The following is a 27,845-nucleotide window of genomic DNA, read 5'->3' as shown; positions in this document are numbered from 1 at the left end:
TACCCGAAGCCCATACCTTTACCCGAACCGAAGTAGCGGGTTCGGATCGGTAACGGATCCATGCTAAATACTGAATGGGTCTTAACCTCTTGCTTTCGGATAACCGATCGGTTCGGTTGTAAACCGAGCCGAATGAAGCAACCGAGCTAAACCAGTCTTATATATAATTTTTATGTTATATGCTGTTACATTTCATACTTTCCATGTATTTTCCTCCTCTTTCCTGTTCTCGGCGACCAGCCCTAATCCAAAATAACAATGTTTTTTTTTGATTCAATCTATAATAATAAAATGGAACCATAAATCTCTTGTCTCTCTGTCTCATGCTTTATCTGAGGATTAGAAGAATCAAAATCAATCACAGGTTCATAATTTTCTTTCTTTCTTCTTCTTTTCGTTTTTTTTCTGAAATTTTTAATCGATTCCAAATCAATAGAAACATCTTCTATTGCATGTCTTTTGTTTTTTTTCATTATATCATCTTTTATATGCATGTTTTCTGTAAGTTCTTGTTCTATTATTCACTTAAATATGTGCTTTTATGTTTACAGGTGGTTTTGACATCATCTTTGATTGAGAAACCACAACAAAGAAGATGAATCTGAAGCTGTTAACGATCGTTTGTATTTTCATAGTGGGGACATGCAAAATTGCTTATGGTTTAATTCGTGTTGTTTAATACTCTAGTACTATTCTGTGGCTTTCAATTTCAGTATCTTTCTAAGTTTTAGATTCAAGTTTGTTCTGTTTTGGTGTGTTAAGAATGGGTAGTTCGGGTTTCTTCCGGATTTTTTGGTTATTTTGATTACAAAACCCGAAACCGAACAAGGTCCATTTCAATTTCGGGTTTTAAGCGGATCTTCTGAGCTTTATCTGGACCGATCCGAACCTGGTTGGTTCCGAACCGATACACCGTACGGAAATTTTAAAAAACCGAATGGGACTTCTAGGCTTACATCCGAAATCCAAAACCCCGTTTAAACCGAACCGAATCCGATGGGGGACCGAACGCCCAGGCCTACAACAACATTGGTTTTTTTTTTTGGACGACTTAAAATGCAAATCATAAATGATAGATCTATCTCATGATCTACGCATACTTTATGCATGTCGTCATCAGTTTTACAATAGCCTTGGTACTTACATTCAGCAGCTGAAAATCATTTAAAACAAGTAATATGAATAATTTTTCAAAAACAAAAAAAACTGATTTAACTTATTTATATAGAGTTCTTATTTATATGAAAAAGAAGAAAAAATATTAACAAATGATTGAAAAAAATGATAGGAAGCTTAAGAAATGAAGAGTAGAGATGTAAACTGAATCTTTTCCGTTGACATGATTGTCTTTGTAGCTTTTAGTTTGATGAAGATAAAGTTATATGTTTTTTGGGTTTAGAGCAAATGGTTATCTATACTATACAATACTATACTATATTATACTTATATTTGTTGTTGGATAGCTTGGGATACAAGTTTCCTTTTCCTATTTTAAGTTGTGATTATCTTTAGGATTAGGAGATATGATAATACTAAGTGATTTAGGATATTTCGAGTCCTATATATATATGGATGCAAGGTGTGATGCATGATGTGTGATTTTGAGACTTGTGATTTGTGATTGAGATCGTTGTGATTGAATAAGAGAAGGACTTCTTATTATTGTGATTCTATATTTGGTATCAGAGCAAAGCATAACTTTGAAGTTTCCAATCGACAACAATGGGAGACGGCAAAAGTGATATCGTGTTACCCCAAGATGGCAGACCTACTTCTGTCAAATTTCCGATGCTAACTTCATCGAACTATACTGTCTGGGCCATGCGAATGAAATAGCACTGAAAGTCAGCGAAGTATGGGAAACAATAGACCCCGGAACCAAAGACGAGAGAAAAACAATATGGCTATTGCATTCTTATTACAATCTATACCAGAAACTTTGGTCTTACAGGTTGGCGACATTGATACAGCAAAGGCGGTCTGGGAAGCAATAAAAGCGAGACATGTCGGAGCTGAGCAGGTGAAAGAAGCAAGGTTACAAACCTTGATGGCTGAGTTCGATAGAATCAAGATGAAAGATGGAGACACGATTGCTATATTCTCTGGAAAACTATCTGAAATAGCTTCTAAATCTGCCTCCTTAGGAGAAAACAATTGAAGAACCAAAGTTTGTGAATTTTTTTTTAAAGAGCTTGCCAAGAAAGAAGTACATTCATATGGTTGCTTCACTTGAGCAAGTTCTAGACCTTAAGACCACAAGCTATGAAGATATAGTCGGTCGTTTAAAGGCGTATGAAGAAAGAATACTGAAGAAGATGAAGAGGATGTCAATGATGAAACAGGAAGCTAATGTACGACAATGCAGGTTCAAATCACGAAGGCTATGGTAACAACTACAATAACCGGGGACGAGGACGCAGTGGCAGATCAAATTGGAGAGGACGAGGTCGCGGTCGTGGATCTTTTCAGCAACAAAGATAAGTTTATAGGCAAGGACGAGGTGGAGGAGATGCCTCACATATCACATGCTTCAACTGTGACAAGCTTGGACATTACGCTATTGACTGTCCAGATAAGATTTTAAAGCTTCAAGAGACCGCCGAAGGGAATGAAAAGAAAGACGAAGATACTCAAGAAGCTGATGAGTTGATGATGAACGAGGTCGTTTACTTGAATGAGGAGAATGTAAACCCTAAAATCTTTGACACGGAATCAGATAAAGATGTGTGTATCTAGATAATGGCGCCAGCAACCATATGAGTGGAAACCGTATGTTCTTCTTCGAGCTTGACACTACCGTTACTGGAAAGTACATTTGGGATGACTCACGAATCGATATAATGGGGAAAGGCTCAATTCGGTTCATTATCAATGGTTGAAAGAAAATTTTGAAAGATGTCTCTACTATATACCTCGCTGCGGAGCAACATCATTAGTTTGGGACAAGCCACTGAGGCAGGCTGTGAAGTGAATATGAAGAACACACGCTCAAGCTAGTCGACAAGCATGGTCTACTAATGGTTAAAACAACAAGAACTAAAAACCGTTTATACAGGTCACGCTACAAGCAGATCATTTGAGTGTTTGAAGGTAACGACCTGTGCAGAGTCTACAATGTGGCACGCACGGTTGGGTCATATCAACAAAGAGACCTGAGGTCAATGTCAAGAAAGAACTGGTTACAGGCGTGTCTGAAGTCGAGAGCAGTACTGAAGCTGTGTCTCATGTCTGAAGGGAAACAAACCAGGAAGCCCTTCCCACAAGCAACCTCGTTTTGAGCTTCAAAAACTCTCGAACTGATTCATGCAGATCTCTGTGGACCCATCACACCACCAACACCAGCCCACAAGAGATACATTCTTGTACTCATAGACGACTATTTGCGATATGTGGACAATACTGATTAAAGAAAAAGAGTGAAGCTCTCGAGAAGTTTAAAATATTTAAGCTACGTACGGAGCAAGAAACAAAACAGAGTTAAGAGCGCTACGAACAGATAGAGGAGGCGAGTTTGTATCTCATGAGTTTCAGTCCTACTGCGACAAGTATGGGATCAATCGACACTTGACTGCGCCGTACTCTCCTCAACAAACGGCGTAGTAGAGCGATGGAACAGGACGTTATTGGAGATGACAAGAAGTATTTTAAAACATATGAGCATACCAAATCATCTATGGGGAGAAGCAATAAGGCATGCCACTTACTTGATCAATAGGGTTGCAACAAGATCTCTTGACGGGTTGAGTCCGTATGAAGCGTTGAGAAGTCGGAAACCAAAACCTGTCACACTTAAAGGTTTTTGGATGTGTGTGCTACGCTAGAACAGAGAAGGCTGGTAGGAAGCAATTAGATGACAGGTCCAGAGTTCTTGTCCACTTAGGAACAGAACCGGGATCTAAAGCTTACCGTCTTCTCGATCCTCACACCAAACGCATTATTGTGAGCCGTGACGTTGTGTTTGATGAATACAAGCAATGGTGCTGGACAGATGAAACAGTCGATATGGAAGCTGGTGACTTCACGCTCGTGAAAAAAACGTTGGGATAATGATGTCGCAACTGACGCTGAAGCTTCTGTACCTGAAAATTCAGCTGAAGACAATGATGAACCGGGGGAAGAAGAAGTTAGTGAAGACGGGGATGTATGATGGCTTTCAACCACGACGATCAACAAGAACATCTACGAGAACTACATACCTTGACCACTATGTTCTCATGGCTGAGATAGAGGGAGAACGTTTGTTGATGGCTATTACTGAGGAACCTTGGGACTACAACGAAGCCAAGGAGCTGGAGGTTTGGATTGATGCGTGTAAGGACGAGATTTTTTCAATCGAGAAAACAATACGTGGGATCTGGTTGAGCTACCTAGAGGTGTTAAACCAATAGTCTTGAGTGGTGTTTAAGATTAAACGCAATGCTGATGGTTCGATCAGTAAATACTCGCTTAGTAGCTAAAGGGTATGTTCAGCGGCATGGCGTGGACTATGATGAAGTGTTTTCTCCGGTGGCTCGTATTGAGACAATTAGATTGATCATCGCTTTGGCTGGAACACATGGCTGGAAGATACACCATCTCGACGTTAAGACTGCGTTCCTTCACGGAGAGCTAAACGAAGATGTGTTCGTCACTCAACCAGAAGGTTTTGTCGTCGCTGGGAAATAACACAAGGTTTACAAGTTAAAAAAGGCTCTCTATGGATTACGACAAGTTCCTAGAGCTTGGAATATAAAGCTTAACCAGATACTTCGAGGCTTGAACTTCAAGCATTGCTCAAAGGAGCCTTCACTCTATTGCAAAGAAAACGACCAAGAGCTACTTATTGTCGTAGTCTACGTAGACGATCTTCTAGTTACTGGTTCTTCTTTGACCTCTATCCAGAATTTTAAACGAGAGATGGCTGCAAAGTTTGAGATGAGCGATCTTGGACTATTGACGTATTATTTGGGAATAGAAGTGTTGCAAGGTAATGACGGGATCATTCTCAAGCAAGATAGATACGCACAAAGAATTCTAGAAGAAGCTAATATGAGTTCTTGTAACTCTACTCATGTACCTATGGAGTTAAACGCAGCTTTCTCCAAGTCACTTGATGAAATGAAGATTGATGAAAGGGGGTATCGCCGTGCCATTGGATGTCTCCGTTACCTGTTACACACGCGACCAGATCTTTCTTTTAGCGTAGGTGTTCTCAGCAGGTATATGCAGGATCCGAGGACGTCCCATGGTGCAGCCCTGAAGCAAGTACTGAGATATCTTCGTGGGACTTGCTCCCTCGGACTGTACTACCCGCGTGACAAAGGTACTGAGCTGTTAGGTTATAGTGATAGCTCTCACAATGTCGATAATGATGATGGCAAGAGTACTACTGACACATATTTTATTTTGGTGAGAGTCCTATAACATGGTGCTCAACTAAACAAGAAATAGTGGCGTTATCATCTTGTGAGGCTGAGTTTATGGCTGCGACTGAAGCGGCTAAACATACGATATGGTTGCAAGAACTTCTAAGTGAAGCTGTTGGGAAGAAAAGCAAGAAAGTGGTGATCAAAGTGGATGATAAGTCTGCCATAGCACTTAGTAAAAATCCTGTGTTTCATGGCCGAAGTAAGCATATTCACAGGAGGTTTCACTTTATACGTGAGTGTGTGGAAAACGAGTTGGTCGAGGTCGATCACATTCCGGGAAGCAAACAGAAGGCGGATATTCTTACTAAGTCACTTGGAATAATTAAGTTCAAAGAGATGAGAGAGTTTATTGGAGTTCAAAATGTGTGTGAAGACAAGTTCAAGCTTAAGGGGGAGAATGTTGTTGGATAAGCTTGAGATACAAGTTTCCTTTTCCTATTTTAAGTTGTGATTATCTTTAGGATTAGGAGATATGATAATACTAAGTGATTTAGGATATTTCGAGTCCTATATATATATGGATGCAAGGTGTGATGCATAATGTGTGATTTTGAGACTTGTTATTTGTGATTGAGATCTGATTGAATAAGAGAAGGACTTCTTATTATTGTGATTCTATAATATCTTCCCATATTGCAAATGTTTTGCCGCAAAAGGCATGAAGTATCATCAGTAGTGCTCGTCTCTTATAAGACAAGTATTACAAGCTTAGCGTGTCAATAGCAGCAAACAAAGTGGAAAGGATGAAAACAGAGAGGTCACACAATCCTTTAATACAAAAACAAACTGATCTCGTCTGTTCAAATGAAGCTACTGTACTTGTGATCACATTCACACATCGTCTCTACTCCGATGCTCCAAGAGCAATTGCTCCAGTTCTTCCCTGCGTCTGTCTATCTCCTGCAACATCAAGGGTCAATGATTTAGAAGCCATCTGAGGAATGGAATGCACATATAGACACTACAATAACTCAAACTATCACTACTTGCCTCAAGATCCTTGACAGCTTGTTCTTTTGAGATTTCTTTCTGCTGTCTAGCACGTTTCAGAAAACCAATGCATAAAATCTCCTGAAGTTCAGACAAACGATCAAAAGATTAAACCAAATCAAACATAGCAGATCCAAAACTGAAAAGAGATTGATCATATAAGCAAAGATACAACCACTACATCAACCAAAAACTATAATGAAGAAAAAGATTCAACAGTAACGCAAGAGAACATAGGAAATAATAGAACTATGAATGTGACATCTTACTGAAATCAAATAGATAAGACCACACAAGCGAGGAGCATGTAGCTTGCGATGTTCTGAAGAAGCAAGAGATCCTTCCTTTGAGTCATATAGTCAGGGAAAGCTCTTGTCATCACAGCCACACTGATACAAAGCAAACCAATATATATAATCTTTACACCAACCAAACAATTGTCTCTTTCTTGAGCTCCTCAGTTACTTACAAAATCTGAAGCATTCCTCTCCCAGCCCAGTACTCAAGAACCTTTGACACTTTAAGGATGAATCCCCACTCTGTCTCGGCTAGAACCACAAAACAAGCGATTAACACAGCCAAGAGACGACGAACATCAATGGAGACAATAGAAAGAGAGAGAGAGGGGTTATTATTATTACATCACAAGATAACCCTGAAAATGTAAAACTAGGTTCGTGAACAAGACAAACGTAATAGCTGACTTATCTCAAGTATTCTATTTCTATTGACCAAATAGTAAAGTATGTATATAACAGTTTGTTCACAAAGAAGGGAAGAAGAAGAGGATGAGACGGAGGAGGAGGAGGAGGCTGGGCGGGGAGGGGTGAGGGGGATGGGAAGGGGAGGAGGAGGAGAAAAGACTCTAAAGATTTATCTATATTCTATTGTTCTTAAATCGAATAGTATAAAGCAAAATACTACATTTCAATTTGAACTGTTATTTTTTTCTAAAGGTAAAAGATAACAATCATACATAGTAAGAGGACATATGATTTACAGAGGAGCAGGTGGCATTGTCATTGTCCATCTTTTCTAATTTAAAATTTAATATCATACACTATATTATACCATATTCTTTATCCAAATGGTACGATCTTTGTTTTACTGGTTCACAATGTTTACCACTTTCTTGGCCTTTTTCGATTATAAAAGTATAGTCTTGGTATGTTTTTGCTTGTAATTTCTTAGTCTTGTCAATAAATATAAACCAATTGGTTCGTAAAAATGATACACCAACAAAACATAACACATGGGGTTTACGAAAAAATAAAATTTGCAGAGGTGGTGGGAGAGATGTTGCAAAGGTTAATGCAGGAGAAGAATCCACCATAAGAAGTAGAGGAGGAGAAAATTTCGGTGGGAGTAAGTGGGGAGACGACGGGTTGCGATACTGGCAGAGGAAAATATGGTGGTGGTGGTGATGCTTCAGATGAGACACTGACAAAATAGTTTTACATACTAGAAGAGAACACATAAACATATATTGTTTATCTTCTTTGATTATTTGTAGGAACTAATAGTGACATGAAAAAAGAAGAAGTTGAGAGAAGAAAAGAGTAAAGAGGATGATATAGCTACAGAAACAAAAGAGAATAAGAAATATTGTATTATACTACACTTTTTGAAGGTATATAAATTATGTAAAATAATATTTTCAGATGAAAAATAATTTTTGCAGCTAAAACAGTCATGCGCTTTGAAAGCTCATATCACAATATAATTACTATAATTACTTTAACAATATTAACAAATGACAATGCATTTGTTGCCATTGTGTGGCAATGCATTGTTTGGAAATGGATTCACATAGAATAATCAATACACATATGAAACCACTTAAACTCTTTCCACTTGACCATTTAAGGATTTTGGGTCAGATACTCATGCTAATGTAAATTGAATATTGTTATAAATATCTTTATTTTTTATTAATTTTAAATCTTATAACAGGTAGCAATGGATAATATTGATATATCACTGACGAGTAAGACAACAACATTGGTTTTTCTTTGGACGACTTAAAATGCAAGTCATAAATGATCGATCTATGTCATGGCCTATGCATACTTTTTTGCAGTCGTCATCAGTTTTACAATATCCTTGGTACTTGCATCCACCAGCTGGAAATCATTTAAAACAAATAATATGAATAGTTTGTCAAAAAAAAAATTAAAATTAACTGATTTTATCTAGCGTTGTTATTTATATGAAAAAATATGAGTAAAAATATTACCAAAGGTTTGAGAAAAATGATATGAAGCAATTAAGAAAATGAAGAGCAGAAATGTAAACTGAATCTTTTCTGTTGGCATGATTATCTTTGTTACTCTTCGTTTGATGAAGATAAATTATAAGTTTTTTGGTTTAGAGCCAAAATGGTTATCTACAGTTATATACTTGAAATTTTACTTTACCAAAAAAAAGATATATAAACATACCTAAAATGTAATTGACTATTGCAGTAATACTTTCCCATGAAAATCTTGCACTATTTATCACAACTAGATTTTTTGACCAAAAAAATAATTTTAAAATATCTGGGTCCGCACATAATGCATGCAAAAAAGATCTAGTTGTTATAAATACTGCAAGATTTTTATGGGATATTATTACTGCAATAGTCAATTATATTTTAAGTGTATATATATCTTATTTCTTGTAAAGTAGATTTGTAAATATAAATTTTTAATTTTATAGTTGAGGGGTTTTAGTACCCTTCAACTATTTTTGAATCGTAAAAAAACTCTTAATTAATTTTAAATCTTTAACCCTTCAATTTATAAAGTGTTAACATTTGTCACTCTCTGTCTATAATTATGTAACAAAAAGTGACATACATTATTAGTTTGTAAGTTGAAGTATTAAAACAATAAAAAAAATTTGAAAGATTTTATTTTGATTGAATAATAGTTGAGAGTTTTAATCACTGAAACACATTTTGAAATAAATTGGTTTATATAAAGAGTATATAAGTTGATTTTTCTCTGATTATCACATGTTTCATGTTGACTAATAAAAATTTGGCTTAGACAAAATGATTGTAAACTGTAAGTGGGACTATGGTAGCTGAAGTACAGAAAGAACATAATTGTAAAGTCAGTTAAGGAAAAATTGTTTATCGGATAACGTGGATTCCAAGTAAGAAAAAATTGATTAGCAATCATTGCAGGATTATACAAAAAGAAGATCGGATCTACGGAAACTAGTGAAGAAAAATATTTAGAGAATAACTTAGGGCGTTTGATGGTAACTATCATCATCATCGGCAACCACATCTTCACCATCAAGCATATCCATTTTTGTGTCCATCTCTGCATCACTCGATCGCATCAGCCAAAAGCTCACCATCTTTACCACCCTTTTCTTCCACAACTTCATCATCAAAACCATCCAACACATTCTTAGTCTTGTTTAATATTCAATTGTAATAAAACCATCGAAATAAAAACTAGTTAAAAGGAGCATCATCTCATGGATCGGTAGAGAGGCCTGTACCATACAACATAAGAAAGTGGACAGCCCATCAACACATAGATTGTGGAAAGGAAAAAGATCTTCACACCTATATCATTAATATAGATTGGGGAAAGTAAATCTGAATCTGAAAAAGTAAAGTTGGAGGAGAATATAGATTGGTTTTTGAAAACTCAAAAATCAGAAACTGATCAATCGTTTTTTTTTTAAAGAAGGGAAAGTGACAGCTTAGTTATGAAGGGTTGTGGTTAGGAGAGAGCGTAGTTAGATTGAGGACATATAGGACATTGCACAAAGAGAAAGTGTGTCTCCAGCAACAAGTGACCTATTGTGTAATTTGAAAGATAAAAAGTGTCTTAAAGAGTAAAAAATTCTTTTATCATGGAGTATTTATCTTTGTGTTACTAAAATACTTCGAAAATACATTTGAATAGAAATCTCAGTATGGAAATATGACCATATGAAAACAGAAATACGAGTCAGCAAATAATAGTGGAGGGTACAATGGAGCTGTTGATGAGTGGCACGTAATCACATCTCATGAAAGTGCGTAACGAATCCTCTTTAATTAGCTTGTGGGACCTATTTACGACATTGTTGATCTCGACCTTTTGTGCTTTGTGTTCGTTTGACTTTTTGTTAAAGTATAAACATACCTAAAATGTAATTGACTATTGCAGTAATACTTTCCATGAAAATCTTGCACTATTTATCACAACTAGATTTTTTGACCAAAAAATAATTTTAAAATATCTGGATCCGCGCATAACGCTTGCAAAAAAGATCTAGTTGTTATAAATACTACAATGTTTTCATGGGATATTATTACTGCAATAGTCAATTATATTTTAAGTGTATATATATATATATATATATATATATATATATATATATATCTTATTTCTTGTAAAGTAGATTTGTAAATATAATTTTTTAATTTTATAGTTGAGGGGTTTTAGTACCCTTCAACTATTTTTGAATCGTAATCAAGATATCTTAATTAATTTTAAATCTTTAACCCTTCAATTTACAAAGTGTTAACATTTGTCACTCTCTGTCTATAATTATTTAACAAAAAGTGACACACGTTATTAGTTTGTAAGTTGAAGTATTAAAACAATAAAAAAAATTTGAAAGATTTTATTTTGATTGAAAAATAGTTGAGAGTTTTAATCACTGAAATACATTTTGAAATAAATTGGTTTATATAAAGAATATATAAGTTGATTTTTCTCTGATTATTAGATGTTTCTTGTTGACTAATAAAAATTTGGCTTAGACAAAATGATTGTAAACTGTAGTAAGTGGGACTATGGTAGCTGAAGTACAGAAAGAACATAATTGTAAAGTCAGTTAAGGAAAATTTGTTTATCGGATAATGTGGATTCCAAGTAAGAAAAAATTGATTAGCAATCATTGCAGGATTATACAAAAAGAAGATCGGATCTGCGGAAACTAGTGAAGAAAAATATTTTTGATGGTAACTACTCCCTCCGTTTCGCTATGTAAGTAGTTTTGCTTAAAAGCACGGCTATTAAGAAACTTCAACTTTTTCTAAAACAACAATAAAAACGTTTTTGTATTTATTGCACACGTTCATTTTGTCTGCAACATTTAATTAGAAAGAGATTATTGTTAGTAATAAAATTAATAAAAAATAATATCAACAATCACACGTTTGAGTTTTCTAAAAACTTTTTTACAACATTTTGGAGCCAAATTTTTGTATAACTAATTTAAACTAAAAAATCAAAATTTTATGATGGAGCCAAAGTAAAACTTTTGAACAGTTTGTAATATGCTTATTTAAGCTTCAATTTCTTTGTCGGGATGAAGCTCTCCAATATCATAATGCATCTTGTTCAAGTCAAATGGCCGAGTGAACATCTGGAGGTTTGATTGTGTTTTGTTGATTTTTTTAACATTTTCTGTTTTGTTTTCTTTTTGACTTTTTTCTTCATTTTGATCCATAGTTTTATGAAGAAAAAATAGATCGAAGAAAGTAAATCAAAAAGAAAAACTAATGGAGTAAGACAACATTTACGGTGGTATTTATAGTGAATTTAGAAATAGATTTTTTGGTAACTAGTAGTAAATGTTAGTTGACTGACATTGTAAGTTGTGTTTAAAAAATTGAAAACTAACGACAAGGCCTTTAAGTTTTTTAGTGGAATATTGTATATTTATTGTTTTGGGTTCCGAGAACAACTTATATTATGAAACAAATATTTTTTGGCAAAACTGCTTACATAACGAAACGGAGGGAGTATCATCATCATCGGCAACCACATCTTCACCATCAAGCATATCCATTTTTGTGTCCATCTCTGCATCACTCGATCGCATCAGCCAAAAGCTCACCATCTTTACCACCCTTTTCTTCCACAACTTCATCATCAAAACCATCCAACACATTCTTAGTCTTGTTTAATATTCAATTGTAATAAAACCATCGAAATAAAAACTAGTTAAAAGGAGCATCATCTCATGGATCGGTAGAGAGGCCTGTACCATACAACATAAGAAAGTGGACAGCCCATCAACACATAGATTGTGGAAAGGAAAAAGATCTTCACACCTATATCATTAATATTTTCAAAACCAGCATTAGTTCAACTTTCATCCAAATCAAAACAAAACTTCATAAGAACAGTTAACATTAGAAGATTCATAAAAAAAACAATAGTATAGTGTCAAGCTCACCTCCGCCTTTAATTCAGCAGACCATGGTTGCAATTACATTGAATACCCAGGCACAGAACGATACCTGAAAACCAGCAGTACAATACAAGCCCCCGTCAAAAACATTTCACGTAAAGAAGGAACAACAACTCGTAGTGAGTGAAATAACATGTCTCTGGGGCATCAAGAAGGAACTGCCTTACATCCATCACCGAGTCTTGTAAGAAAATTAATACTAAAGTAAAGAGCATTCCTTTCGGATTGTCTTGTAAGGACCAAAGTCTCCACCAACCCCAGGACCTGCAATTTCAATCAAAATTTCCATTACACAACCAATGTAGAGAAACTCGCACATGAAGAAGAAGTAAAGACCTTCATCACAATCAAGACCAAGCCACGAGAAGAACAGCAGCTTCGCTTTGATATCTCCAAATCGGTATCCTCAATCCTCAGCACAAACTTCCCTCCTTTGGACTCAACAAATCTGAATCAAAACTCACCAAAAACGAAACTAAATCGAGAGTCAGAGACATACCTTTAGAGTCTAATCTTACAGAAGAAGCCTCAATCTCAGAGTATCCGTCCCAAGCTATCGCCTTTGCCGACCAAGCCGAGATCTCTCTCTCTTCTCTCCGGCCGTCGTCTCTTCTTCTTCCTTTCTCATGTCCGAACTTTGCCTCCTCTCTCTCTCTCTTTTGTCTCTATGTCTTGTTGTGTCTTAGGGAGAAGAGAAGACGACAAGGGAAGAAGAAGAACAGCCGTCAGAGAGAGAGAGAGAGAGTAACAAAAAAAATATATATATATGAGACCAATGTTTTTTTTTGTGGTAAAAAAAAACTTGGGTTTTGAGATTTCGATTTTTAGTTTTATATTTTTTTTGACAAAAATAAATTACTTTCATGTTTAAACAGGAAACTAAAATATTTTTAGCGGGAATAAAAAAACTTTAATAAACACGAGGAGACATTTTCCAGAGTTTAAGCGGAAAACTAAAATATTTTTAGTGGAAATAAAAACATTTTAATATTATTAACTCTGAAAGTCTTCTAACATAAAACACACAAGAATGCTTTCAGTAAATCGTCTAGAAGACTTCATGCAGAGTCGTCTATACCCTAAATATACTTTAAACCCTTGTCCGAAAACTCGCTAGGCGTAACGCGTGCGGTTGGGTAGCGCCTAGCGCCAAATCCATTAATCGGAGATTACGCGGGGATTAATCGGGAAGTAATTTTATGGATTTTATATATGTCTAGGTCTTATATAATTAATATATGTACTAAAATGTTTAATGACATTCAGACTAGTGGTTATGTGCACCTTCAAACTCATGACATGCCGATGTTCGAGTGAGGCAAGCTCATTTTTTTTTGAATTTTTAAGTTTAATGAACTACGAAAAGACTAATATATCCATGTCTTCTACCTAAATCTCTGCGATTGTTTTTACAGAGCAATGTCAGCCCTTCATTTTCTATTGCGATTTCATTGTTTAATCTTATTATTCTTGATGATTTTAGTCACAATAGAACAGATCAAAGAGATATATGTGATTCGGAACCTAAAACATACAAAAACGATGATTTTTTTAAAATAATATGTTATTTTTTGAATGGAGTACTAATCCGTTTTTCATGTTTTCTCTACAGAAAAATGACAAACGATAACAACACTCCCATTGACACTACCAATGTCACAACAATTCTACTCAACGTTGCAGCCACTGATGCAACAATGACAACCGCTGGAAATATCACAGCGTCAACCACTGAAGCAACAACAAGCACTATCCTCCCTGCGGGAAATGCTGCTGATGAAACCACTCGCCGTAGCTTATTCGGTGCTGGTCTTTATCAGACGGGTTCAGTTTCAGCAACTGCAAGTGGTCCGGTGGCAGTTCAAACTCCTCCAGCTGTCCCTAGTGTGTTCACTCAAGGACTGATGCCAAACCAGTTTGATGGCAAAGGCTTCAAAATGTGGCAGAAGAATATGATGTTCTTCCTGACAACGATGAAACTGGACAAGTTCATCCAGGAGGACAAGCCCCTTATGCCTTACGGGATTGATGATGATCACAGTCTTGCAACTGTTGACATATGGGTGCAATTGTTTAATCTTATTATTCTTGATGATTTTAGTCACAATAGAACAGATCTAAGAGAGAGATGTGATTCGGAACCTAAAACATACAAAAACGATGATTTTTTAAAAAAAATCCGATCAATGCTCTGATTAACACCAACTCGCAGCGGTGGTCCTCCGCCTCACGCATTCTCGCCGATTAACCGGCCGCAGAGGCCGCGTTTTTGAACAAGGCTCTAAACTCAAATAACTAACTAAGTAGAAACAAATAATTCATTAAACTTAAATATAAGTTAAAAATTGTTTGATATACATAAAACTAAACACATATAGATTAAAATTTTAGTTTTTCAAAAAAAAATGTTAAGATTCCAAATTCTAACCCTAAAAAAAATTGTTAAGATTGCCAAACCCTAAGCCAAAAAATATCATATGACTCACTGCTTTCATTCATCTATGTTGAAATCAATTTCATTTTATTATATTTTGATTTATATCACTTGCAACTGTTTATAATTACATCATTTCAATTTTTCCTCTATCAAAAATATTTTGTCTTCCAGAAGAATTTCATAACATTAGAAGACTTAAAAAAACTCAACAAACTTCATAGGGTTATATTCGTAAAAACAAATTCTGTTTTTTTTTTGTCGTAAGGAGCTGGTTGTAATTTTACAAGGCTTTTGAGTTATTTTTGCATTTGATTCAAGTTTGGGTATATTTTTGCAATCAAAATCATATTTGACAAATTCCCCTTATAATTTTGTAGATATTTTAAAACTAATGGTATTAAGATTAAAAATATATAATTTTATAAAAATACATAAACTTTTGAAAAATTATTTAGTAATGATAATTGTATAATTTTCAAAAGTAGAATTACATACTATTTTTGAACTTTTAAAAATATTGGATATTTGTGTTTTGTTGTTATATTATTTTAATATTATATTTGAATATATTTAATTTAGTGATGATTCGTACGTTATTATCCTATTTTAAAAATTACGCTATAAATCAATAATAAATGCATTTTCCAATGTCACAATTAAAAATAAAATTAAACAGTATTTCAGAATTTTGTAGATATTAAAGGAAATTAAGTAATAGTATTTGGATCAGAAATTTGTAGATAAATATATCAATATACATTTAGAAGAACGCATCTCTATTCTTTTTAATACAAAATATGGTTTAAGTAATAAAATGGATAGAAAATTCCTAAATTTTATAAGACCCCATTTATATAGTCAGACATTTGTTAGAATTAATTGAACAATGATAGTTCCTAACTTCCTACCACAAATCGATCAACGATATTGTAAGAGATGTATTTTTACGACTTATTAAGTCTAGTACACCATTACGGTCTCTAATGATTGATACCGAAGTCGTCCAAATTTTAACTATTATCTTTTAGGCTGAAATGTTATAATCAGGTTGATAGGGCAAAGTAGCAAACAGTCACATGTATAATTTGCTCTCTTAGAAGTGGAAGAATAGACTGATAGTTTGTAGATGAAAAGGGAACCAAGGTAATTCTAATTTCATACTACTGACTAGCATCAGTGTTTGGGAATTTTAGTAAATTTGGAAATTAGGAATGCTACAAACATTACATTTTTTTACTTAGTAAATCATCAGACAATGCCAAAGAACATCATATCCAGTGTAACTCACTCCTTTCTGATTCTAAAATCATCTGTGGTTTTTATTGTCTTCCAAGAGCCTAAACCTATTTTGGCTCTCAAAAGTCAGATACTAAACTTGATAAAGTGAAATAATCAAGAAGCTGGCTGCACCCCGTTCCATGCACGTGGGTCATCAGCAAGGTCATTGATCCTGTTGTTGCGGCTTTCTTGTACGTATGCTACACCAGCCCAAAGTCCCCGTATAAATAGAATGCTCGTAAATACAATAGTCCCAAGTGTGCAAGCTACCTGTATTCCACCACAAAAATTACATTAAAACCCAATCAACATGAAAAGCTAACAACACTACTTTACGTTAAGAAACACAAAAAAAAAATTGTCTCTCTTGAAGACATAAAAACACTGAAAAATATGCAAAAGGACTGATCCAAACACCTATAAAGATAACTAAAATCCAGAGACTTTACAAATTAAATACAGAAGGGAGATTCAAATGTGAAAGAAGATCCATTACTAGCCTCTTCCATACTGATATATATGTGTGAGTAAAATAAAAACAGAGAGAGGCGGTGTTTAATCTGAGTTATTCTATATCATTGAGTTTGTATATGCCATAAAAATAGATTCACTACAACAACTGAACTCATTAACACTATCCTCTCTCTTTTCAAAGTTATTATAGATACAGCCTTCTACCATAGTCAGTGAATCCAATTACGAACATATAGCAATCAAGTATAACGAAACAAAACAATCAACTCCAGGACTAAAGTTATTACCTCGAGAAAGGCCTTCAAGATCCATAAAAATGCAAGTATAAGTACGCCGTTCACTGAGAAGCCCACCTAAATCGAAACAAAACAATCAGCAGATGCAGAGAAGTTGCTGAGATCTTAAATCAGATTAGAGTGATCATCGAAAGTTCGAGACTTTACCAGCTTGGTGGAGATGGAAACAGGCAAAACAGATCGGACGGCTTTCCTTGCTCGCTTCGAAACTTTTCTGAAGACATTCTCGACGAACCGAAGTAAAAGATCCAAGCTTCTATCTTCTTCTTCTTCCTCCTCCTCCTCCTCGTCTTCGTCCTCTTCGTAATCCTCATCGATCCCATACTCCGGTCTGATCTTCCGGTTCCAGCTCCGATCACCGTCTACGAAACCATCCCTCCTCCCCTGTTGAAACACATAAACAGTTCAGACACTGAATCGTGTTAGGCACACAATCTAAAGCAAGGAAGGAACATACGTTGATGAAGTCGCGGGGTCGCCGGGAAGCAAAAAGGGAAGTGCAAGGAGGATCAGGGGTTCTGGATATGATTAGGGTTTTGGGAGTGGAGATGAAGAAGGAGAGAGGCGATCGTGATCGGGCTGAGAGAAGAGCGAGAGAAGACGGCGATGATATTGATGCGGACAGTGGCATCGTTTGTTACGCATCAGGCAGTTCTGTTTTTTTTTTCTTTCTCTCTCTCTCTCTCTGTGTTTTGTAATAAAATGTTTACTTCTTTAATGATATTTTTCTATATTGGGCCACGTTTAGATGGGCCATAATACAATCAGGCCCATTAGGTTTGGTTAATCATAAATATTGTATCCAACGTGAACTCGTGTTATTAATTTTTTTCTGACGACGACATCTATACTATTAAAAGGGAATCACTCCTAAAAAATCTACTTAAACAAGGTTGTTGGACCATTTCATTAGACTTAACTATTTATTTGGTCTTAACTTATATTTCTCTAACTATATAAATATTTTACATAATTTAAATGAATTCATTTATTATTTTCTCATAATCTATTATATAATTGCTCTAACAATAAATCCATATGAATATATGATAGATTATTCAAATGTGATCATTACCACATATAATTCTATTAATAGTATAAATTTTTAATGGTTTAGTTATGTTTAATAGGTTATATAATTTATATTTTAAAATTTTAAGTACTCATTTGGTCCTTACTTTGGTTTCTATTTTTTCTATGCTCGATTATTTATGAAATTCAGCTTAATTTTGAGTTTTTTCCCAGTTTGGTACGGTTTAGTGCACTCGGATAAATTTACTCAAACCTATACATTATCTCTTATATAAAATAATTTTTTAATTTCAAAAATAAACCCGCGCTTTTTAAGCGCGGGTCAAAATCTAGTAGGATATTAAGATTTATACTTTTACATTTAGAGTGATATTATATATTAAAGTGTTAAAGTTTTTGTTTGTTTAACTTAACAAAATGCACCCCATGGTAGAAAACTTAATAGCCAGTTAAGTTTTTGCTACACTATGACAGAAAAATTGCAATTGAAGTGTTGTAAACCACGAGTAACGTACATAAGAGCATCAGCATTGAAGGGTCTTAGCAAAAGTTTACACAGTTTTCGATAAAAAATATATTAAAATATTTCAATAGTGTTGAATCTGCGTCGTGTGAGGTCACTGGGAAGACTCCGTATCGTTACTGTTCTGCGGGCCCCACGCCACGTGGCAGCCCGTAATTGGACCAATATTAATTTTTTTTAAATGAAACGAAAAAATGAAATTAAAATAATAATAATAGGAGCACTGGGAATCGAGAACTGAGGTTCACCAATGCTGATGGTCTAAGGGAAACTACAGAAAAAGGAAAAGTTCGTTTGTGGCGAAATTGCAAAAAAAAGAAAACAGAAAAAAAAAAGATTCAGAACTATTGGAGATTTGAGAACCTTCTTTGGTCCTATCTCTTCATTTTGGTTTCTTCTATGACACTTTTTTTGCTTTAGCCCTTCATTTCTTACTTGAATCCATACAAGCTTCCAAATTGTCTAAAATAGCTGCTCTTCATAAATAAAAACCACCTGCTAATTAAGAATGACGTTTAAGTCAGAGTTGAATATATACACACACTTGGTAAAGTAAGAGTAAACAAGTAGTTAATATCTATATAATAGTATATATTTTACTTAACTGGTTATCTAGTATCTTGTTTCCATTTGCAAATAACCATATTGTTCTTGGAATGCTGCTTTGTCCTACTTGTTGATAAACAAACACACATAGTGAGTCTCTTGAGACAAGTCACGTGTACTCAACAGAATCTCACTGAGAGCAGAAAAGAGAGAGGGAGTAACCTGAATGTGAGTTGCCGAGAAGCCTTGCGAATAATCCAATGTACTCTCTGGAAAGGTTTGCTCTATCTTATTACCACCCACACTTTTCTGCAACATCTACAAGAAATGTAAACAGTACAAACGACAAAATCAATACCCTCTCATTCAAAAGTCTTTGTGTTTTAACATTGCTATGTCCAAACTAGTCCTGGACCTCCATGTGATGTAAATTCTACAGTTGCTATGGATATAATAATCAACTACAAAAATAAAAAGAACAAAAATGATATTTGCACTCTAAAAGAAATAGTTATGACTAATGGACTGTTATCGTTTGGCTTTACAGAATTTATTTGAAAATAAAAGACTTACATGAGAACTAGCAGTATCATCAAGAACCGAGTTCATTTTCTCATAATCTCTTCTTTTCTTTTCACTCTTGTTCTGTTTCTTGGGACCAACACTGTTTAACTTTTTCACAGAATCTTCCTCGCAAACATTCCTTGGGCCAGAAGATGCATCTGACATCATCGACAAATCTTCTTCTTCATCTTCTTCTTGATGCACGTAGTTTTGACTCCAAGAATCTTTGCTTCTTCTTCTGTTTTCAAACCCATTAATGTCTCGGAAACAAGAAGAACTTGGAAAAGAAGAAACAGAATGGTCTAAGTACAAAGTCCATCCTGACTCGCATCCACTACTCCATTCTGATGAACCCAACATTTTCCTTCTATTTATTGTGTTTATAAAAGAAAGCAACTCCTTTTTTTTAGGTTCTTGAGTTTGAACTGCTGTGTGGAGATAGATTTAGACAGAAGCTGTGGGTGAAGTATCGACTTGATTTATACACATGCATCTATATGACTATATCTCTCCATGTGTGATGTCCTCTATATTTCATTGTTTAATTTTATTCAATTGTTTGGTCCTATCTTCAACAGGTACGGAGTATATCTTATTTTAACTTATTATCATCGTCTCCTACTTCTTGTGCCTATTAATTTTCAAATCTTAGGTTGGTCTAATAATGTTGGCTCTTGTTTTGTCGTTATCAGTTCACTATGTGGACGAAGTAACTTGTATACAAGCTAATGGATAAGTCGGCGTTATTTAGGCACACTCGAGCGTTCTTTTCAAGTTCGCAACACGTGAACTCGATAGTAGAATACTTTGTTACTCTTTTCTTACAATGCCAGTATGTAACATGGGAATGACATGTAGCGTTCGTGGCCAGACGTTTCTCATTTGATCCAAATATATAAAACCAAACCTGCTTATTTATACATTTCAGCTGCATAAAAATAAACGAACGACGCATATCAAACTATATAGAGTTGAAACTTTAATGCTTGTTTTATTTTAATTATCGTACTAATAGAAAGTTTGCACGTGACATATCCTCCAAAACTAGCATAGAAGAGATAAATGGCCACTAATCGTATATTAAATGTTTATAATGGCTATTTATGTAGGTAATTAATAGTATTGGTGAGACTAATTAGATGGTGCATTGGTCAAAGCGACTTCGGCAGACAAGTTGTGACAAAGAAGATCCGAGCGGTCTATTGCTATGCCCTCACATTTTGTTTTCCATTTTATTCTTTTTCGTACTAGCTAAATTAATTCTTACCTGTCGAAAAAGACATCCTAGTAAGTTCATTATTTATCTTTTGTGTTCCTTTTCGTGTATGTTTGGCACTTTCTATATGTGGGATGGCGAGATATTAGTGTTTTTTTTTATTAAGATTTGAAAAAGAGTAATAATTATATAAAGTTTTTCAGAAAAAGGTTTCTATATCTAAAATCTTAATAATCTTACTATCATATTCAAATGTTCAGATATTTTCTTTTAATAAAACGATAATGGAGAGTTAATTCAGAGTTTGAAAAATGTGAGTACAGAAATTTCATGTTATGGAAGTGCATCTCTGTTTTGGCACACATGTCATGTAAGTTTAAATATTGTAAGAAAATAATAACAGAAGTAAAATGAATTTTTGATTAATAGTTTTAAGGAATTCTAATAGCTAGCTAGCAAAATCAGGCATGCATGTGAGCACGTGTGCACGTAAAAATGTAATAATACGCAAGGTTCAACAAATTCACACATGTGCTCACGTGCAAGAACACGCACTTCGACCAACTACACACTTTAGATGTGACACCTTCTGGTCCCTTTCTTTACAATCACTGATAATTCCTATGCTCCCGATTTCAGTGTTCCCGTCCTCCATGTGTCTCTTCGCTTTTTCACTTCCCTTCACATGTGTGTTTGTGTGTTTTCAAATGAGTTGTATAGTTAAACCTTTTTTGTGTGTGTATAAGTTAGTTTGAGAACAAGAAGTTTAAGTTGTGTAAGGAATCAAGACGTTAAGTTCAGGTCAGGATTAGCCGATTAGGTAACTCTGTTTTTGTATATTGAAATTTTCCTTTATAATGTTTTTAGAAATGATAGTTTACTAGTATAATCTTTCAGCATTAGTTATATTATTTTTAATGACTCCTGAAGAAGACATTATGATTTTGTAATTGACGTTTCAAGTACTATTTCAGTACGACCAATGTTATATATGTTATTTTTTTTTGTAACAAGACAATGTTGTATATAATTATCACTTTTAAGCATTAATCACAACTCTAACTACCTGGCGCGGACCCATCTCCTTAGTTACCTCCAAGCGCAAACTGGTGGAAAAGTTCTTGATCTGTGGATGACTTACGTTCACGTTGTAAAGTCCATGCAACAATGACACATCTTCCTCTTCGTTCTCGTGGTCCACCATGAAAATATTTGGAATATCTGAAGTTTTTTGGTGCCACTCCTTGAGCAACTTGTCAATTACATCTCCCGTCTCTGTGATGTTGAAGTCCTTGTCCGCGAGTGTCAGCTTGTCAAAACCAGACACCTCAGGTCCAGCAAATATTATGATGCCTTCCACCGCAGGATGCGAGTAAACTTCCCTGAGAATTTCTTCTATGTATTTTGCCTATGATCAATCAAATTAGTAATCAAACACACTTTTATGATTATGATAAATGTATAAAGATGGAGAAAAGGTTTCTTGTTATACAAGGTAGCTGATGAGACACCTGGTTAGGGCATTTAGGCATATCAAGCTCTGTAATCCATACAGGCAACCCTAGTGAGCCTAAAGTATCCAATGCAGATCTCATGTAAGCTAAGTTAGGCTGAATTGGACTAAAGTGACCCTGAGCTCCAATTGCTCCTTTAATGTTTTCGTTTCCTTGGTACGCAAGTATCTCCTCCATCTTGTCCTTCACCTTAACCGGCGTCGCAGTAACCTCTCCAGGGTTCTCAATCGTGTTGTACTCGTTAACAAACAATGTCACATCAGGATCTAGCTTATAAGCAAGGTTGTAGAATCTTGACGAAGCGTTTACACCAAGCATTTTTTCAAAGTAATCCCAATGCAAATTCTCGTTAACCACATCCCACCCGGTTAACTTACCTTTGTACCTCTTCATAACCGAATTTATCCGGTTCAGTGTCACATTCCTCACATCTTCAGGGTCTTTTATATTTTCCACCCAACTTGGTTGCATCTTTGGGTCGTCCCATAAAACTGTATGACCTCTAACCAATATATCATTCTCCTCTGCAAACTTCAGCATTGAATCTGCTGCCGTGTAGTTCTCCTGACCGCGTACTTTCTCTGTTGTATACCATTTCATTTCATTGGTGAATGACGTGATTGCGAACCGTGACGCAAACCATTTTCTGTACCCTTCACTTTGTAGGATCCGGAAATTCATTGCACAGCCTAAGAGGAAAAATGGTTTGGTTTGTTTTAGGGATATTACTGCGTCTTTTACCGCAGTTTTATTGTTATAAGTAACTTCAAATCTCACTTTATTCTTCCTTATCTGCAACCAATACCATTTATATAAGAGAAAAAAACAGCACACAAGAGATCTGAAACCATAAAAATTATAACATTTGGTACCTTTTCAATAAGTTGATCTTGTTTCAGTTTCCATTCTTTTTTACTAAACTGTTTTAGCGACAGTTTTGTTACAGAGATCTTTGCTTCTCTGTCTTCACTCTGCTTTCGAATAAAACATGTGTTAACACTGAGAATATACATATGAAAACACGTGTATAATGTTGTACCTTGAAGAATATATCTACTGGGCCTGAAACATTAGGTACAATCCCACCTTTAAGCAAAGACCAACATCCTTGCTTTGCCCTAACTTCACCTCCATGAACAAGTCTTCCACTTTCTGACCTGAACACAATCCCTACTTTCTTGTCGTTTCCTCCTCTCAACTTTACCCAAGCTGTGTTTCCATAAAAAAAAAATGGATATTCAATCTATATAAACATAACCGGTTCAAACTCAAACAAAACTAAAAGAAACCTATCTGAACTTATGATCAAAGTGGTTTAATTGGTTATAATTATTTCTGTATCCGGAAAAAAAAAACTGAAACCAGACATTGTACACATCTACAAGAGATGAATTACCAAGAATCACTGGTTTGAAACAGTAACTTACTAAACAAGAAAGCATAAGATGATGATTTGTTAAATTATATAAACATACGAATAGGTTGCATCTGTGTTACCGGAGAAGCTGTAAATGATTCTTTGCTGAAGCTGAATTCTCTGTGCCATTTCTCTAATAGCCCCATTTTCATCTATCTCCCACTCTTGATCAGAGTCATCTTCATCAGAGTGGCTAAGTAGTATTAATTCTTGTTCCACAATGCTTCGTGGAGGCTTCATTATACACTTTATATATTCGCCATATTTTACCAACGTTAGACAGTTTGATTTTTAAAAATAAATAAATCAAGCATGTGATATATCTATATATCGAGGTTTTATCAGTTTTGGTTACCTCTGTTTTGAGAGAGTGACTATGGGAGAAAGGATCATTAGCAAGCCCCGAATACACAAGACATATGAGAAGAAAGAGCATGCTGGGGAAGAAGCCATTATTGAAATTCTTCATCTTCCTTCCTGTAAAATTAAAATGTCACGACAAAACTCATTTGTTAAAGCTTAAGGGTTGTCACATTCTAATCTATTTTTATACTCCTCTTTCCTTTACAAGCACCTTTCTTTTACATTGATTTTAAGGTTCGTTTCAAAGATAGGCTTAAGAATACGAGCACCATCTTGAATTTAAACATACTGTTTTCTTATACTGCCATAGGCTTTATATTTTATTTTTGATAAAGGCTTTATATCAGATAAAAGTATATTGATTTCCAATGAAAAATGACAAACTACACAATGTGAAACGAATATGAAAGCACTAGGTAGAGTAATGCGGTCAACCTAAAACTAGAAGAACGGATACCACCTACTTTTAAGTAACAACATCCCAAAACTAAAAGCAAACAAAAAAATATATCCAAAAACCATTCTAAAAGAAAGAAGAAAACTATAGAACATTTAACGGGTAAACGGTAAAAGTGCGTTCTACCACATAAAATAAACATTACCTACAAAGGAGAACAAGAAGTTGGATTTAACAAGTGGCTACAATTGCTGCCTCGTGAAACATTTTTGGAGTTACGTTGAAGCACTTGTCGTGTAACATCGACTGGTGTTACATTATAGAGAAATTGTTCTTTAGCAAAAATATATCAAAGTTAAGTAAATTATAATAGTTCGATATGGTTGTCAACAAAGCCAAGAAGTTGCTGATTCTATTCAACCATCCATTAACAAAAACAATTTTCCAACATTTTCAATAGGCCATAGTTAATAAGAACATTAATTAATAACACTAAACTTGATTACTAATTATTAAAAATAATAAAACGTTATACATTGTAAGCTAAAAAATCAAGATTTCAAATTAACAATAGTGTTCATGAGTAATAATAGCCCTTTGGAGTTTCCTCACACTTGCTGCACTATTTTCACTAAGATTTAAACTACTCAAATAGTTCAAGGTAGTTGTAAACTTAGCGTATCAAACATGAACAACAAAACGAGATGGTTGAGAGTCATCAGAAGTCAACTTAAAGCGGTGAGAAGCAGTTGAATTAGTGAGAGGATGAGCAATACTGATATCATAGTCACCATGTAAGAGTGAAGCTTCAAAGAACCCATCAGCATCAGTTAAACCTGTGGTTTGCCCACGAAGCCCTCCCCATTCACGCAGAAGTTTGTCCACAACGTCTCCGGTGGGTAGGTTCCTGAAGTTTCCATCGGTGAGGCACATTTTGTAGCAACCTGAGGGAGAATAACCACTCCAAGTCACCATTCCTTTCACTTGCGGATGTGCATGGCCTTCCCTTAGGACCTGCTCGAAATATTTGGCCTGCAAAAAATTGAACATTAGAAGCCAGTCATGAACATAGACAAGTAAAACATTAGCATACAACCTCCAAATTTTTTTAAAAAATTACATAAATATATATAGACTCCCAAAATAGTTTATTTTCAAATTAAAATTCGTACTAATTTTTCAATATAGCTCACAAAATCTTAGGATAGCCGAGAATATTTATTTGAGTTACCTGGACATTTGGAGGAGCTTGGACGTCGACCTCAGTGAGCCAAATAGGCAAACCAGTGGCAGCAAGAGTGTCAAGAGCTGATCTCATATACGGAATGTTAGGAATGTTGAAATGAGACTCAAGACCGATCCCTAACTGAATGTTTCCGGCGACACGAATAGATTGAAGCTCTCTAAGCTTCCCTAAATACCTTGCTGGACTAGAAGCCGAATCTCCCGGTTGCTCCAACGTGTCGAATTCATTCATAAACATTGTTGTCCTTGGGTCGATGGAATGCGCCAACGCAAAGATGTTATAAGAGGCTTGAGGACCCATCTTGCTCTCAAAAAACGAGAAATGGAGATTCTCATTCACAACGTCCCAGCTCAGAAGCTGCCCTTTGTACCTTGAGACCACCGAGGAAACCCTTCTTTTCACGGCGTTGTAGAGATCGTTACCAGACAAAGAACTCACCCAACTAAGTTGGTACTTGGGGTCGTTCCATACGATATTGTGGCCACGTACAGCGATCCCATGCTGTTTGAAGAATCTTAACATGGCGTCTGCTGTCGTGTAATCCTCTTTGCCTCTTACTGCTTCCGTGCTGTACCATTTCATCTCGTTCGCGAAGGTTGTCACGGTGAATCTCTTAGTGAACCAGTTTTGGTATGCTTGGTTTACAAGTATGTACTTTTCTACCTCGCACCCGAATGAGAACCCAAGTCTATTCTGCACGATGGAGATTGTTGCGTTTGGTATTGGCTCACCTAAGCTGTTTACGGCTCTGATCCTCATGCCTCTCTTCCTCGTTCTGTGAATGGTCTGCTCGTGGTGAGCGTTCCACTCTTCTTGTGTGAATGGTTGCAACGAGATGCTATCAACCCATATCTCAACGGTTGTGTCCTCGCTCTACACATGAGCACATAAATAAGAATCATCATAGGTTAATTTCTCTATTTCCACTTATATGTAACGTTCTTATTTTCACATTTTTAGATTTTAAAAATATATTAAAACTAGTAGGTTACTTAGACAAACATTCAAGAGTTGGCACAAAGACTATGTTTGTTTGTATATGTAAATACCTCAAAGTAAAGTTCGGCAGGACCAGATTCATCAATAGTGAGACCACCTTTAAGCATGGACCAGCACTTAGATTCAGCAATAACCGAACCGGCATGCTTATATTCACCATTCTTCTTGAAAACGGCTATCACAGGAGCCTTTCCTTTGCTTACTTGTAACCAAGCTACAAGTAACATAAAATACATCAGATAATAGTTTGAGTAATTCGTATAAATTTCTGAAGAGTAAGATCCAAGAAACACATATTCGAAACTATATACCAGAGAAAGTGTAGAGAAGTCCCTTTTCCAAAGAAATCTTCTGTGAGACGCTGTCATAAGACTGATTCCTCCCTCGTGCAACAACGAACTTATTGCCTCCGAATTCTCTGAAATCGACTTTGGCGTTTGCGAATTGTGCCCAGCCTTGTGAACCATTTTGTAGGTCAGGGTTCACGATGATCCCTCCATTGTATTGTGGTTTATAAGGGTTCTCTAGACACTACACCAAGACAATAAGATAATCAGAAACATAAGTTTCCAACGAACAACGACCTAAATAAAGAACATAGAATAATAGCTTGCCTCTATTGTTGCCGAGTAATCGTAAGGTACATACTTTTGTTCACTCCCTGCAAACGTTTTCATACATTAATTCTTCTTTTTTGTTCGTTGATAATAAGAAATTCAAAAGTTATTACAGATGTACAAACAGAAAAATACATATTGCGACGAAAATAAACTCGAAACCTTATAGGAGAACTAACATATATAACAACAATAATAATATAGAAAACCAGAGATAAGATGGAGAACAACTTGATAGAGAAAGGCTGCAGAAGGCTAGCAGCAGTAGAAGAAGCTTCATTGTGGAAATAATTAGGAATCACTTGATGATGATTGAGGGTTTCCAATAACATT

General features: G+C 35.3%; 4 protein-coding genes, 1 long non-coding RNA gene and 1 pseudogene across 9 annotated transcripts; 1 reads left to right on the top strand and 5 right to left on the bottom strand.

The window, feature by feature from the left end:
* Positions 1-6,048: 6,048 nt before the first annotated feature.
* LOC117132662 lies at positions 6,049-7,037 on the bottom strand (annotated as a pseudogene).
* Positions 7,038-8,634: 1,597 nt separating this feature from the next.
* On the top strand, positions 8,635-12,057 carry LOC117132514. The gene is made up of 2 exons (XR_004456112.1): positions 8,635-11,223; positions 11,298-12,057. It is a non-coding gene; the product is annotated as an uncharacterized LOC117132514 (long non-coding RNA).
* Positions 12,058-16,215: 4,158 nt separating this feature from the next.
* Positions 16,216-17,785, bottom strand: LOC103862302 (protein SHORT HYPOCOTYL IN WHITE LIGHT 1). Its single transcript, XM_009139998.3, has 4 exons — positions 17,536-17,785; positions 17,226-17,462; positions 17,070-17,135; positions 16,216-16,578 (listed from the first exon to the last, which is right to left on the bottom strand). The coding sequence occupies exons 1-4, from the start codon at positions 17,707-17,709 to the stop codon at positions 16,423-16,425; spliced, it is 633 nt and encodes a 210-aa protein (XP_009138246.1). The 5' UTR covers positions 17,710-17,785; the 3' UTR covers positions 16,216-16,422.
* Positions 17,786-18,828: 1,043 nt separating this feature from the next.
* On the bottom strand, positions 18,829-21,407 carry LOC103862301. Of its 2 annotated transcripts, XM_009139996.3 has the most exons (4): positions 19,753-21,407; positions 19,402-19,497; positions 19,239-19,302; positions 18,829-19,128 (listed from the first exon to the last, which is right to left on the bottom strand). In XM_009139996.3, exons 1-3 carry the CDS (start codon positions 20,101-20,103, stop codon positions 19,246-19,248), a joined length of 504 nt encoding a protein of 167 aa, XP_009138244.1. In that variant the 5' UTR covers positions 20,104-21,407; the 3' UTR covers positions 18,829-19,128; positions 19,239-19,245. The 2 variants fall into 2 exon arrangements, with proteins under 2 accessions (XP_009138244.1, XP_033142781.1); XM_033286890.1 differs by having other exon boundaries at positions 18,829-19,497.
* Positions 21,408-21,909: 502 nt separating this feature from the next.
* Positions 21,910-25,287, bottom strand: LOC103862300 (endo-1,4-beta-xylanase 5). Of its 4 annotated transcripts, XM_018658035.2 has the most exons (7): positions 24,465-24,852; positions 24,246-24,367; positions 23,971-24,136; positions 23,513-23,682; positions 23,346-23,444; positions 22,471-23,265; positions 21,910-22,367 (listed from the first exon to the last, which is right to left on the bottom strand). In XM_018658035.2, the coding sequence occupies exons 2-7, from the start codon at positions 24,357-24,359 to the stop codon at positions 21,999-22,001; spliced, it is 1,713 nt and encodes a 570-aa protein (XP_018513551.1). In that variant the 5' UTR covers positions 24,360-24,367; positions 24,465-24,852; the 3' UTR covers positions 21,910-21,998. The 4 variants fall into 4 exon arrangements, with proteins under 4 accessions (XP_018513551.1, XP_009138242.1, XP_018513552.2 ...); XM_009139994.3 differs by having other exon boundaries at positions 24,246-25,287; XM_018658036.2 differs by lacking the exon at positions 24,465-24,852 and having other exon boundaries at positions 23,949-24,136; positions 24,246-24,289.
* On the bottom strand, positions 25,098-27,822 carry LOC103862299 (endo-1,4-beta-xylanase 5-like). The gene is made up of 6 exons (XM_009139993.3): positions 27,744-27,822; positions 27,510-27,556; positions 27,207-27,426; positions 26,946-27,109; positions 25,882-26,769; positions 25,098-25,682 (listed from the first exon to the last, which is right to left on the bottom strand). The coding sequence occupies exons 1-6, from the start codon at positions 27,790-27,792 to the stop codon at positions 25,332-25,334; spliced, it is 1,719 nt and encodes a 572-aa protein (XP_009138241.1). The 5' UTR covers positions 27,793-27,822; the 3' UTR covers positions 25,098-25,331.
* Positions 27,823-27,845: the final 23 nt, after the last annotated feature.

The sequence above is a fragment of the Brassica rapa genome, chromosome A03 (assembly GCF_000309985.2).
Source record: "Brassica rapa cultivar Chiifu-401-42 chromosome A03, CAAS_Brap_v3.01, whole genome shotgun sequence".
NCBI lineage: Eukaryota > Viridiplantae > Streptophyta > Magnoliopsida > Brassicales > Brassicaceae > Brassica > Brassica rapa.
This window is presented reverse-complemented; position numbering and strand designations above follow the sequence as displayed.